The sequence below is a fragment of the Felis catus genome, chromosome B2, assembly GCF_018350175.1.
Source record: "Felis catus isolate Fca126 chromosome B2, F.catus_Fca126_mat1.0, whole genome shotgun sequence".
NCBI classification, from domain to species: Eukaryota; Metazoa; Chordata; class Mammalia; order Carnivora; family Felidae; genus Felis; species Felis catus.
The window spans coordinates 52,552,765-52,568,583 of NC_058372.1; the positions used below are offsets into that span (position 1 = coordinate 52,552,765).

A 15,819-nucleotide genomic window follows, 5' to 3' on the forward strand; every position below is an offset into this window, starting at 1 on the left:
ATTCTGTAACATGAGGAGTAAATATCTAAGCAGAGTGCCAGAACATTGACATCGTTTTTGTGTCAACTTACCACCAAAAATTGCCAAAGTTTTTAAGAAAGTCTTATTTGAGGATCTCGTTTTACAAAAGTTTATCAGTTATTTTGAGGTTTATTAAGGCGATCTCTTGAGTGAATAAAAAATTCATGACAAAAAAATTTTTTACAATGTAATTTAGATTTTTTAAACTCCTATCTCAAAAGTCCTCAGTCAGTGAAATATTGTAGTTCATTGATTCTAAGATGTAATTTTTTACACATTTTAATATTTATAAAATCTTTGGAATGAGTCTTAAGCTCAAAGACAAGAAAATATTTATTAAATTAAAACAACGATTTAATTTCCAATAAGTTATTTCAGTTGTAATAAGATAATGGTATCTCCTATAATCGGTGAAATATGGTAAAAATGTTTGATTATCCTTTTTATCATATCACAAATAGAATATTTACATCTACCTGTTAATCATCTACCTATACAAATAATGAAAACTAATAATATCTTCACAGCCAGGAAAACTTTTTTTTTTTTTTTTAATTTTTTTTTTCAACGTTTATTTATTTTTGGGACAGAGAGAGACAGAGCATGAACGGGGGAGGGGCAGAGAGAGAGGGAGACACAGAATCGGAAACAGGCTCCAGGCTCTGAGCCATCAGCCCAGAGCCCCACGCGGGGCTCGAACTCACGGACCGCGAGATCGTGACCTGGCTGAAGTCGGACGCTTAACCGACTGCGCCACCCAGGCGCCCCAGGAAAACTTTTTTTTTAAACAATTCCTGTAAAAATATCAGATGTCTCCATGAATGGGTATCCAGCTTTACTTAATTCCAATGCCAAGATCCTAGGTATACTTCCTCATTATCTTAAAGTTATTTGCATTTAATTTTCAGAACACGATATATCTTAGCTTCCCTATCAAATTAAGTATTTTACTGGCAAGTGATGGGATCTGCTATTACAATCCTTGAGGAGCCCCATAACGGATTCTGATGTATACATTCCTGAATTCAACTCATCTGGGCATCAATGCCTTTTCAGACTGGTTGGTACAGAGTTGGTAATTTTTCTCCAAAAGGACTCCTGTATTTAACCACCACTCCAAAATGCTTGGTGCATGGTCTGCAAAACTAGAGGCACTTAAAAGACGTCATCTCGTTTCCCTCCACCTTTGAATATCATGCAATTATGCAATTGCATATCTTGTAATTTTTATGATTTTTAATGTACATATATGTGTCTTTTCTTATATAATGTCTGTCTTTCATGGATTAATTCAGAGAGGAAGAACTTGTAGTCTAGATTTCTTTTCACCATGTGTAAATAGTCCCATAATGAATATTTTATAGAGCTGATGGAAATATGATGCAATATGAGTAGTCAAGGTGAAAAGACAAATCCTGTCATTTTCTCAAGCAAATTTTGCCTTAGGAAGATTTCTAGCATTTATGTTAACTTAATGTAATTCAGATGAAAAACTCCACATGATAAACTACTCCTTCAGTAAGAGTGTTGTCTTTTATCTGCCTTTTGTTGTTTGTTGTTGTTGTCGTTGTTGTTGCTGAAGAGCCTGTACTTGGGGAGAGGAGAGCATTTGGGTTTTAAAATAAAGTTTCTGTCCCCGTTCCAGATTCTTTAATAGATATTAGGTTTTGAAACTATTTATTTGAAAAGGCCAAAGAAGGCAGTATAAAGACTATTTTTCAACTCATTTTGTCCAATAGATATATCCTGGGGGATGAGATTATGTTTTGCCAATTACAATTTTTTTAATGTTTATTTTTTAGAGAGAGAGAGAGAGAGAGAGAGAGACACAGAGTGGAGTGGGGGAGGAGGAGAGAAAGAGAGGGAGACACAGAATTGAAAGCAGCTCCAGGCTCTCAACTGTGAGCACAGAACCCAACGCAGGGCTCGAGCTCAAGAAACAGGAGATCATTACCTGAGCCAAAGTGGACCGCATAACTGACTGAGTCACCCAGGCTCCCTGTTTTGCCAATTATATATGTTTATGAGCTTACAGAAAATTGTAGTACACTATAGTTTCATATGTATGATTCAAGAAAGTAGTGAAAAAAAGTATTTTCTTAAAAAAATTCGACTTATTTTTTAAAAGCAAACCTCTACTGTGTACACACTTATTTTAAGTGCCATGTAATACAAAATTTGATGTTATATTAGGTCACAAAGGCAAATGTAATACATTCCATGTGCAGAAATGATACCAACTGCATTCTCTTGCATTTTGCAATGTAACCAGAAATCAATAGCAAAAATGAAAACAAAAAAATTCCATTTCAAAAAATACTTTTAAACAATTGTTTGAACAAAATAATAGAAAACTGCAGTATATCAAGAAAAGAAGGGTAATGAAACACTGTACATCAAAACATTTAAACCTGGAAAAGAATTTCTATCATATAATTTTTTGCCATATTTAACTCATATAGGTAATGTGTACTAATTGTATGATTTTTTAATATTAAGATATCCTTTAATTCAGCATTTGTGCAGAATATCACGACTAATTTTCTGAATGAAATAACTTCCATGAGTAGATAACTCCTACAACTTAAATGTAGCAAAATATATATTTAAAAATGAAAAAAATGACACCTAGGTACAAATATAAATTCCTTATATTTACATGGCATTTCTAGATAAACTTTAATTGAACTAAAGGAACATATTCTGCTGGCTCAAAAAATTTGTAGGATTTTTTTAAGTATAAATTTTAATAGATACTAATAAATTTTTGCCATTACATTAAAAAGCTGATTCCTTTAAGGTTACTTAAAATATGAGCTTATTAAAAATAGTTATGGATTTAAGCAGAGTATCACATTGTGGACAAATAAGCTCAAGATAAATGTCATTTATTCAGAAGATTTTCATGCATGTTTGACGGTGACCTATTCACAAAAGGGTAAGAAGTAATTTTAGGTGATCAATATTAAGTAGGAAGATTAATATCCTTGGTTCCACTGAGAATATCTTCTTTCTGTGAACATTTTAAAAGTCAAATTGTTGTTCATTATCTAGACTTTTATTCCAAGCTACAACAGCAAGAATCAAATACATAGAAATGTTATGAATAGATATGGTTATAATGGATTCTCAGTCATTAAATAAATTAATAATTTTTTTTTCAATTAGCTCTTGCTAGAGAAGCTCAAAGTATTTTATAAGTTCTAATTAGTCTGCTTAGAAATATTAAGAAAGAGTACAGTACTTCCCATCCTGTAGGAAAATTGGCTGGAAAGGTCAAGAGCCTTATACAAAATAACTTGGTAAGAGACAGTGACCAAATAGCCACAAAAGCACATTCTGCTTCAAGAATATTGCGAATAAGTCCACCAAGTAGTTCATACTGCTCACCATCACCCGTGGAAATAAAATTAGTAATGAAAGATGATTCATCCAGGAAATCCTAAACTTAGCCTCTGTCTTTCATCACAAAAGGAAAATAATTCACAAGATTTCTCTTCTTTTACGGTCTCTTTTGGGATGCTTGAACATACCAAGTTTGTTTTCGGCTATATACCGGCATTTGGAGGGCTTTTTGTTTTATGTCAGTCTTTCATTAGATGAGGCAGCTCCACATATTATTGTGGGATATCATTCAGACCAATTCCATTTCTTGATTCTTTCTAGGAGGCGCTATAGAACATTTCAGTGGAAATGCTGGCAGCAAGTGACTAGAAAGTGCCATGAAGATGAGTTTTGCATCAGTACCTTAAGCAAGCAGGATCTCACTTGCTCAGGGAGTGATGACTGCAAAGCAGCTTACATTGGGATCTTGGGGACAGTCCTTCAAGCGCAGTGCACCTGTAGGACCATCACACAAGGTGAAGAATCTTTGTGCAAGATTTTCCAACATATGCTTCATAGAAGATCATGTTTCAGTAAGTTCTATATATTCAGCAAATTATACATGTTTTTTTTTTTTTTTTTTTTTTTTTTTTTTTTTTTTGGTCTATGCAGCACAAAGTACTAGTCCAGCATAGGAAATTTAACAAAGGCAGCCTTATGTTTGCTTTTCTATCTTAAAATATATTTTTTGATTGTTTTGTGTGCTTGCTGTTTTATTCATTTACATGTGAGTGGTATATGTTTTTTAATGTATATGATTGGTCACTCCTAGTTTTCATTTACTGATTTTAATATCAATAGCATGAAAGGTTTCTCTTACCGCATTACTGAAAATATCAGGTATCTATTGTGAATAACAACCCCAAAATGTAGTGGCTTGAAATAACCATTTATTTGCTCACAGTTCTGCACAATGGGCTTAGTTGGGTGATTCTCCTGATGGCCTTGCTTGGGGTCCACTCAAGTAGCTACTGTCATTGAGTGACTCAGCTGAGGGTGGATAGTCCAAGATGGTGTTTAGCAAGCGCTACTGGCTGGGATATATGGTTCTTCTCTTTAGCAGTCGACCCTGGAATCTTACACGTTGATAGTAGCATACCTAGCAGCTAAGCCCCTATGTGCATATACTTATCAATTGTCTGCTTCTGTCATATTTGCTAACGTCTCATTGGGCAGAGAAAGTCACATGGCCAGGCTCTGAGTCACTGTGAGAGGGAACTATACAAGGATGTGTATATTTAAGGTTGGATTCATCAGAGGATCATTAATTTAATAATCTATTATATGACTGTCCCAACCTCCGTGAAATATTTACTCTTGGATTTAGTTTTTCTACTCTTGATCTTTAACATGTCTGCTGATTAACTGTAATAACAGGATGAAAACACATTTTCTAAAGGTATTATTTACTCAATTTTAGGAACAAGAAAACGGAGATTTAGGAATTTAATTTATCCAGAGTATCAGAATGGGCAGGTGGTTGACAGGGATATATATATGAGTCTTATAAAAAAAATCCAAGAACATGATCACATACTAAATCAAGGCTTCTCTATTATCCATCTTCTGGGTTAGTCCTTAAAATTGTTCATGTCTTGAAATATCCCCATAAGCCCCTCATTATAACCACCAAACCTACAAATACCATTCCCAGGAGAAAATAATAGATGTTTACTGTTTCACTGCAAGCCAAATCTTTATATTTATATATATGTATATTTGACAGATACAGATATGTATATATCTATACCTATAACTCTATGTAGATACACACATTTTTTTAATTTGTTCATTTTTTTTTCTTAGATACTAAAGAGATACACATTAGCTAATATGATCAGAATTGTGATTTGATGTGTATTAGGTGATAGAGATACAACTCAGAGTATATGGTTTTCATTCCAACAGAGGTCTCTGTGGAATTTCTTCAATTTCTATAATTAGGATGATGTACGTACTTCAATTGAAATCATGGTACAAAGTGGAAAATTGTAGCATTATATGTGTTGAGTCATATTCTGTAAATAATCTTCTCCTATTAATATTAGATGGCTAACTGTTGGAACTAAATGTACTTAACAACAAATGGCTCAAAACATTACAGAGGAAAATACCAAATACAGTAATTTAAACCAACAGAAATATGTACAGCTACAATTACCATGGCACTTACCATGGATATTAAGGGACATCCAGAAAAATAATGCAAGATCCTACAGGTTAGGGATAGCTTAGTTCTTTGGGCATAATCTCCCTAAAAATGCCAGTGCTGACAATGTAATTTTAGTTTTGAGCCCAGTTTTCACCCATGTGTTTTTAATTATTGTTGTATTTGACTTGCATCATGTTTAGGTGCTATAACCTGTCCACAACAAAACCATTTGTAGAGCAACAGCAGAAATGGACATTTAAAAAAATCCAGAAACATGGAAGTACTATATAATGTTTTGGAAAAATGAAAATTTGAAACTCTTTGACTTTCTTCACTCCCCTGATCAGACCAAACTTAGTAGATTTTCTTTTCAAACATTACCTACTGAAGGTAGGAATTTCAAGTGATAGGTTTGTAGAGTTAAAGGAAATTTCAAGGCTTTCCATCACAGTTTGATGGAAACTTTCCATCAAAGTTTCAAACAAAAACAAGAACTGAGTCCTTAGTCCGGGCTAGCTCTAACAAACCTTTCTCCCTTGCCCCATATACTTGAGAAGGAGCACAACAACATTTTTTAATGGACTGTTTCTCTAACCATTGCCTCCTGACTGCCCAGATAACTACAGCGGGCTTATGCGTTATCAAAATCATCCATCAGAGCAGCTCATGTCCAACGTTCTGGAGCCTCTGCTCACTCTACCTGAAAGCGGAACTGAGTACGACTGAGTGAGCACTTAGGGAAGATTTTGTCTGTCACCTTTGGTTAGCTCAGAAACATGATTTTTCAAACTCATTTGACTTCTCACCACAGTAAGCAGTGCATGTTACATTAACTTTTTATGTGCAATGCCTTCTATTTAAAAAAACAACAACAACATATTATTATTATTCTATTCCATTTTAATTTTTTTCAATTCTGACTGTGACCCACTAAAAATGATTTCATGACTAACTAATGTGTTGTTCTCTGAAGTTTAAAAAACATTTACTTGGAACATAAATTCATCTAGAAATAATCGGCATTTTGATGTATCCAAGGCACTCATAATAATTACAAATAATTATAGAGTGCCTAGCATTTATTGAATGCTTATTTTTGGTCACATTTTCTCATTTAGTCTTAACAATTCAATGAGCCAGATACTATTATTTTCTTGGTTTCCCACGTGAGGAAAAAGAAGCTAAGAGATGAAATGGCTTGCTCAGGGCTCTATACCCAAGCTGGGTGAGGTAGACTCAGGATCCAAACCCTGGCTCAGAGCCAGTATGTTCTTCTACTTGTGAAATGGTGAAGACAGCAAGCTTGTGTCTGTTTAGTGTGCTCCAAAGCCCTCTCAGTTGGAACCTCCTAGTTCTGGTATGAGAACAAAGCTTCAAAAACACGCTGCAGAGTGTGTTTCTGCATCCTCCATTCCTGCATGCAGGACCAGATGAGATGCTCAGGCAAATGAGCATCCTGAACAAATTGTCTATTTGGCCACTAACTTCCTCTTACCTACTTACTCATCTTTAAATCCATACAGACTTACATTTCTCTCATATCTTGCAACACAGACCAAATTGGTGGCAACTAGAGCTGGGAGAGTGGTGGGAAACATGGAGCAGGGAGGAATTGGTTAAGACAGAGGCCTGCAGAAGTGGAAAGAGTTAAAGGAGCACTGTTGTGTTTCCTTGTTAAACTGAAAGGTTCAGTCCATAGGTATGAGTGTACCTGGCGTGGACAGGAGCGTTCTCTTTTTGCCTTGCTCAAAGTTGGCTTATTTAATGCACCCACAGTCATCTAAAAAGGATTTGGACAATCCCTATTCTGCCCCTAAAGACTAAGTTTTTTTTTTTCTTTTTGAATAATGATTTTTAAAAAATAAAAAGAGGGGCGCCTGGGTGGCTCAGTTGGTTGGGCGTCTGACTTCAGTCCAGGTCATGATCTCACGGTTCGTGGGTTTGAGCCCCACGTCGGACTCTGTGCTGACAGCTCAGAGCCTGGAGCCTGCTTTGAATTCTGTGTCTCCCTCTCTCTCTGCCCCTTCCCTACTCAATGCTCTGTCTTTCTCTGTCTCTCAAAAATAAATAAACATTGAAAAAAAATGTTTTTCACTAAAAAGAGACTACCTTTCTCTGTTAAATCCTACAGGGAATGGAAAGCATAGCAATACGGATATAATACGGATATAATACAAGCTTAAAGTCTACAGAAAAAATAAATTCCTCCCCCCAATCCCATTGTTTAGAGAGGATCAAGGTTAAGACATTTGGTGTACATTTTTTTGGAATCTTTTTTCTTGTAATACATACATAACTTGAATGCATTCTATACACTCAAACAGATGCCTCTCTTACACTGACACACACATACACATATTTTTAATGTAATCAAACCACACATGCTGGTTTACAACCTGCTTTTTAACTTAAATATATATGGTGGGCCCATTTGAAAGTGTGTGCATATATGATGACTTTATTCTTTTTAAAGTTTGAATAGTATCCTATGGTGTATATGCACGCACGCATGCATGTGTGTATACCATAATTTATTTTATCTATAACTGTTAATGGAGACATTTAGATGGAATGTGATTGTTTATCACCATAGGCATTGATTGCTGTGATAAATGTTATTGCACATTTTAGTTGGCATTTCAACAGAATATATTTCAAACGGTGAGGTTACTGAACCATAGGATTTTTATGTTTTTAAATTTGGTAGAAACTGGAAAAAGAAGTTTATTCCAATTACATTCTTAGAAAACTCTTAATTTTTAATTTGAATTTTTATTATAAGTGATGCTGAGCATTTGTTCAGTGATTTGTTGGAAATGCTCTATTTCTTTCCATATGCATATTCTTTGCCCAAAACACCTGCCTTTTTTAGTACTGGCAAGTGGAAGTTTTGTTGCTTAAATCAGATGTTTGTATTAGTATGTGAGTATTCACTAATAGACATACCTCTTAAAATTATCATGAATTCATAGTCTTATATGGCAAAGTGATGATCTGATATATTGTAGGCTCAGGTTCAGATCTTGGCCCTGCTATGTGTTATCTTGGTTATGTAAAGAAGGAAATTTTTTTAATCATTTCTTGAATAGTCAAGCGTTCTTCAAATGGATAATTTCCATTGCTATAAAAGACATTTTTTAAAACTGATTAATAGTTATCAAAGAAAAAGTATAATAAAAAAAACATATTCTTAAAAATAGAGAACAAACTTATGGTTGCCAGTGAGGAGGTGGATGGTAAAATAGCTGATGGGGATTAAGAGTATACTTGTGATGATGAGCACTGAGTAATGTATAGAATTGTGAATCATTACATTGCACACCTGAAACTAACATAACACTGTATGTTATACCTGAATAAAAAATATAATTTGGGAAAGAATTTTTAAAATACAAGTATGAAAAATAATTGAATCTACAATTCAATTTAATGTATAAAGCATTGCCATTATTTAAAAAAAAAATTAAGTTCTGGTCGCCTGGGTAGCTCATTCTGTTAAGCATCTGACTTCAGCTCGGGTCATGATCTCACAGCTCATGAGTTCCAGCCCTGGGTCAGGCTCTGTGCTGACAGCCTGGAGCCTGAAGTCGGCTTCAGATTCTGTGTCTCCCTGTCTCTCTGCTCCTACCCTGCTTGTACTCTCTCTCTCTCTCCTTCTCTTAAAAATAAATAATCATTAAATTTTTTTTTAATTTAAAGTTTCACTTCATATCACATCCTTTCTCCCCCAACTCAGAGGTAACCACCCACATACTGATAAACACATGCCGGATACATAACTTGTATACACACACATGTGTGATATTGCCCAGGACAGTGGTTCTCAATCTTGACCGAAGATGAGAATCACCAAGAGATTAAAAATTCTGAGGCCCAGTAAGCTAATAAAATTACATTTTATGGGTATACATGGGTATCAGTAGGGCTAGTCTCATGGGCATGTAGCCAGTGCAATCACACAAGGCTCTGTGTTCAGAAGGGTCTTGAGCTTGGGGCTTCATGTTCTGCATACATCATCTTGAAGTTGTTAATAATTGTATATTTGAATTTGTGTTTTGTAAATAAACTCTACTGGGACATATGTGAGGTACAAGGAGCCTCAGCTCATGTGTATTCCTGCCTCCTGCTACTTTTCCTAGGACAGGTGGGTTCTTACCTGCCTGCCCCACCCCTTGGTGCCCTCCTCCACTCAGCACTCCTCTATTCCCCACTCTTCACTTGCCACCAGACATTTGCCTTTGCATTGTTTTAAAATTTTTTTAATGTTTATTTTTGAGAGAGAGAGAGATGGGGGTGGGGACAGGGGCAGAGAGAAAAGGGGACACAGAATCCCAAGAAGTCTCCAGGCTCTGAGCTGTCAGCACAGAGCCTGACCTGGGGCTTGAACTCACGAACGGGAGATCATGATCTGAGCCACCCAGTCTGCCCCTGCCTTTGTATTTTCTTAATGATATTGAGCTTTCCAATACATGTATATAGATTTTCTTTCTTTTTTTAGTTTCTTAAAATTTATTTTGAGAGAGAGTGCAAAGGGGAGGGGCGGACAGAGAGAGGGAGAGAGAGAATCCCAAGCAGTTCCACACCATCAGCACAGAGCCCCATTCAGGGCTCAATTTCATGAACCATGAGATCATGGCCTGAGCCGAAATCAAGAGTTGGTTGCTTCTCTGACTGAGCCATCCAGGTGCTCCTCTATGTAGATTCCTTCGATAAGCTTTTATTGTCTCAATAAAAATAACTTCTCAATAATAATTTCCTGGTATAACATTGGCTCTAATTATTTCTAGATATTACTAAATATTACAATTGTTGCTGCAAATCACATCTTCCAAATCAAATCTATTACACTTTCAAACTCTGTCATCGAATTATAGAAATTTATGTGATTTTTCATGTATGCATTTGTATGCAGCAGCATTTTTGAACACTCACAAAATTTAACGGGTTTTGGAATTCTTTTGTGTTTCCTATGTAATCATATGCTCTTCAGTAATTATAGTTTTGTTTCCTCTGTCTAAGCCTCTTATATTTTTCTTGTCTTTCCCCACTCCACATCTAGGACCCACAGAAAAATGTTAAATATAAATGGTGATGGTGGGTACACTTGTTCCTGACCTTAAAGGACCTTCTTTCACCATTTTAGCAGAAAGTATGTTTGTCATTATGTCTGTAGATACTATGTATCAGAATAAAGAAGTTCCCTTCTATTCCTTGACTATAACTTCTTTTAAAAAAAAATGAACATTGAATTTTAGTAAGTGCTTTTTCTACCTACATTTGAAGTTTTTATTTAAAATGTGTTCAGGACTTTTTAATCATATTCTTGTAAAAGAGTGATTGGTTACAGTGCCAATTTTGTCATACTATTAGAAATAGAAGTACTCTATTCATTTCTAAATATACTAAAGGATCTCTATTTGAATGAAAAGGAAAGGAAAAAAAAAACTTACAAATTAATACCCTGTCTCTTCTCTGTCACAGCCAAATTTCCAAAAAAAGAGTTGTCTGTGTTCATTACTTCAATTTCTTCATCTCTTTTTACATATTGATCTACCCAGTCCAGCCTGGTCTCTGGATACAGATCCCTTCATAAAACATATCTTACAAGATGACAACCACATCCATGTCAGAGATTCTGGAAGTCTTTGTCTTACTGGAATCTTAAGCCATTTTCAATAACAGTTTAATTCTTTCTTTCTTGATACACATTTTTTCTCTCTTGGTTCTTAATCGTTTGATCACTCTGGATGCCTCTTCTATATTTACCTTGTAAGCTCATCCAACTGGCCACTTAATATTTATGTTGCTTAAAGATTAGCTGTAGTCTCTCTACCAGAGTAACCCTCTAATTTTCTCCCAGGAGATGTTCTTTGTGGCCACATCATTACCCCTTGCACTTATTTACAGTCTTTGTGGCAAACCTCTTTTCTAAGTTTCAGATCCAATTATCTGCCCACCTACTTAATATTTTCTTTTGGATTTTAAAATTATTCTAGATCTTGGGTGATGTGCAATCCAGATGTTGTGGTACCTTATAATGATAGGCAACCTATGACTAAAAAAGACTAGTTATTCCCTGTCATGCCTCCAACACAAGCACCAAACACTGCACACATACTGTATGTGTGTATGTGTGTGTATATACATATATAGTATACTTATATAGCATATATTGTAACAGGGATAGCATATATTGTAATAAGCATAAAATAACCTCAGTAAAAGTTTCCATTCAAAATAAGGAAAAATGGTAGAGTATTAGAACACAGTAATGAGATCCTGCTTGATAGACACTGTGAACCCTCTCTTGCAGTGTGGATTTCTTTGGATACCTGGGAAGGAACCAGCTTCTCTGGCTCCCATTTTGCCCACTGGAAAGTTCTTCCTTATCCATCTTCCTCCATAGCCATATCTGAAGAAGATTTAGGGAAAAATGCCCTCCTTGAAGAATATGGAGCTCTCATAGACTGTATCCTGTTCATACAGTTTGAGGCGTATAAAGTTTAGCAGTCACAGACTTTTTACAAATGGACTAGTGGCTCCTTTAGCATAATCTCTTAAAAATGTGTTAGGTTTCTAATCTTTTTTGCTTTTATTCAGTTACATGTGCCAGTATCCACAATAAAAAAAAAGTGTTTTCTTGACTTGGTTCCCAAGTCTGCCTTATTTCCTTGATTCCTCACCCCCATGTCCCGTCTCTCGTTTAATGATTTAAGCTATTCTAAACAATAGACCAGAGTAAAAATGTAATACCTTCAATCTGATTTTTGCTGCATAGTTGAGTCAATCTAACTCAAAAATACTGGGTCTTTTACAACTGTAGTTTCTTTCTTTTCTTTCTTTCTTTCTTTCTTTCTTTCTTTCTTTCTTTCTTTCTTTCTTTCTTTCTTTCTTTCTTTCTTTCTTTCTTTCTTTCTTTCTTTCTTTCTTTCTTTCTTTCTTTCTTTCATTTATTTATTTGGAGAAAGAGTGCACAAGGAGGGGAGAGGCAGAGAGAGAAAGAGAGAGAATTCCAAGCAGGCTCCACACTTTTAGCACAGAGCCATATGAGGGGCTTGAACCCATGAACCATGAGGTCACGACCTGAGATGAAATCAAGAGTCCAATGCTTAATCAACTGAGCCACCCAGGAGCCCCTGGAGATCTTTCTCAGTCTTATCTCTTATTATTTGGGATCTAGAAGCAGTCAGCGTTCAGTGTTGGAGAGTCCTTATTTTTAGCTGATCTCTGTCTGAAAACCAGCTATTTTCTACTTGGCTTATATCTTTATTGTAAAACTCTGCACAATGCTGTCCAGAGTAGTCAATTCACACCATCACTCTACCACTTTCAAGTTGTCTTGATCCTTTTGGGATCTTCCAAGGTGCTTGGAGAAATGCCCTGCAGAACTGTCTTCATGACAGAAGAAAGGAGAAAGTATTGGTTCTTTGGATCTGGTCTTTCACTTCTGAGGAGTGGTCCCATGAGCTTCGATTCCCTGGAAATTGTGGATAGTTCATCTATGAATGCCAAGTAGAGCCCAATGTACATTTCATGCTGCAGTGACAGAAAATCACTGAGGAGGAAAGAAGGAAGTGTATGGTGCAAAGTTCAAGGTAAACATTGTAAGGACGCATCTACACAAGGATGGATTAGGCATTTAGGGAAGCATTTTGATGGTAAAGAACAAAGATAAATACATATGCATGATGGCCTCCTTCAGAGTGAAGGGATAATGGTATCATCATTCTGCCACCAACCTAGAGAACTGTGAGCACAGTGTAGGTCACTATTGTTGCCGGGAGGTTTGGTGTTATTAGGAGAACTTTGATGGATCAGCCTTAGGGAGAGATGATCTAGTTTGAGGGGCCCATGCATAGCCACCATCTTTGCCACCTGAGTTGCTCTCTTCATGCTCATTGCACAGGACTTGGGTGGCTGAAGAGAGGGCATGATTGACCTCTACTGGGTAGATCATCAGTTTACCTGGTTGTTGAGGTCCTGTTCTATAGTAGATGCTCTGCAAGGCATTAACTCGAGATAAAAAGATCTGCCTACTTTGTGCCACTACCATCGGTGTTTCCATATGCCTCTTCACCTCATTCAACTCACTTTGTCTACAATCTTCCAAGTTTGCTTTTTCCAAAAATTTGTGTTTTTTTTTTAATTTATTTGCCTTGATATATATATAGAGAGAGAGCCTTGATATACTGTGCTCTCCATTTTGGGAACCAATGACTTAATGGATCTTATAATACTCAGCAGACTATTAGGGGCTATATTTCAAATGGCAAATGGTCTTTCACTGCAGGTGGCATAGCCTTGCTGCAGAATGTGAGGGGTCTGTGCTGTAATTCTCCTATTAGGCATTAGCAAAAACTCTACTTATTTAGAGTGTGAATGAGATTAAGTGGATAAAGTGTCCATTACATATCAAATATTCTATACGCTTTAATTGTCCTGTCTTTAAAAAAATATTGCTTTTGGTCCCAGATTCAGGACTGGACCATTGGGTTTCTTTTCCTGATGTTTTACAAAGACTATACACATTGTTAGGAGTTTCTACATTAATGTTGCACTAAAGCCAGCTGGTTCCCCAACTCTATTAGGAATACTCTTTCCAATGTTAAAGAAGAGCCTGAAGATCACAAAGACAACCTCAAAGTATTGAGAGGATGGACATTAAATTTTTAGTTCTCAAACCTATTAATTTTCAGAAATATCTAGAAACTTTGTTTAAAATGCATTTTACCTAATCTCATTTATTCCAATTCAATGGGCCTGGGGTGGAGCTCAGAAATCTGTATTAAAAAAAAGAAAATGACCCAGGTGGTTGCGATTTTCAACCAAGTTTGGGAACCGCTGCTCTAATCCACATGTGGGAAAAATCTGGTCACCGGCCATCAGTCCCAAAGCCTCTTTTCGCTCACACCTCTCAGAGAATGAGAAACGTCTGTGCTCAGAAAGGCAAGACTAATACCAGGCAGCTTTCAAGGTGGTCCGCTTTACCCCAGTGCCTAAAAACACAGTTGGCATACATTAGCCACTCAATAAATAGTTAATGAATGAATGAACACACGAATGAATGAATGAATGAATGAACGAACGAACCAATGTCTACTGTGTGTCCATGGCAGCACTGTCTTCTGAATACTGTTGTTTTTCTTTCCCTTATTAGAACTCTTCTAATAGTACACCTTCCTTATTAACAACCACGCTCATTTATGTTTCCACTTAAGCTGGAATTTTCAATTCAAATATTTGACCAAAAGAATCAGGAATTAACAAGACCAGGGTGCTACTGCTCACTTTAATAAAAACATTTCAAACCCCTTCTGCTTTCCAACACTTTTCCCCTTTATAGACCTATTTTCAAAATGTCTGAGTAGTAGGAAAGTATTTTACATTTGATCCTGGGATGGTGTCAACACTGTAAATAAACAGTTGATCCTAACAGTTTTGCTCTTAAATATGGGTATTTTCTTAACAAACTCTGTGAGATTATTATCTCTATTAATAACAAAGATAAAAAAAGATTATCTCCCAAAGATTTGTAAAACTAGCTGTCTCTTATTAAATATTAATACAGAAACTCATAAAAATGTATATAGTCTTTTGAGATGCTTAAGAAAAGAGCCCTTCTAATTAGTACCTGTTTCTACCACTTAATTTCTTTTCTGTAGCCCTTTATCCCACCTGTCGATGGAGGCCTCATCTTGGATATCAAGATTGCTAGTATGGCCATTTTATTTATCTTTTCTACATCCGATGGATAGATTCTGTATTTGGCTGCATTTCCTCATACCTTACAACATTTCATACCTGTTTCCAGTGAAGGTCTCTATCTAAAACTAATATTTCCCTAGTGTAGATTTTAATAGAAAGTTCATTAAACACACCCATATATCTATGTAGGTGCATAATATATAGTTCTAAATTTTTTTCTAAACTGCATAAAATTTTACACTTATTCTTAGTAAAGTCATTTAAAGATTGTGTAATATGGGTTTATAAAAGTTCAAACTCACTTTCATATATATTCTTAATTTTTTATTTGCATCTGATCACTAGCTGTCTGAGAAAGGAAGATTATAGACTATGAATAAAACATTGAGCTGAGTGAATTGTGGAAGATATTCCCATTGCAACAATACCCTCTCCCACTCTGTCCCTCTCACATATGGACACACACACCCCATCTTCTCTTATAGCCAATTCACATAGGTTAGTATTCCAGGAGCTTTATGTTAAGTTTTGGCTTTAAATAAATCACTTCATCTAGC

At 35.9% G+C, this 15,819-nt stretch overlaps 1 protein-coding gene across 4 annotated transcripts in view; it reads left to right on the forward strand.

Annotated features, from left to right (window-relative positions):
• Positions 1–15,819, forward strand: part of GFRAL (GDNF family receptor alpha like) — a 63,100-nt gene that overhangs the window by 25,686 nt on the left and 21,595 nt on the right. For 3 of the 4 annotated variants that reach the window (XM_045057669.1, XM_045057672.1, XM_045057671.1), the window contains one exon: positions 3,688–3,938. In XM_045057669.1, the coding sequence (XP_044913604.1) occupies positions 3,688–3,938 (251 nt within the window). The remainder of the gene's footprint in view (positions 1–3,687; positions 3,939–15,819) is intronic. The other variant, XM_045057673.1, reaches the window with a different exon arrangement.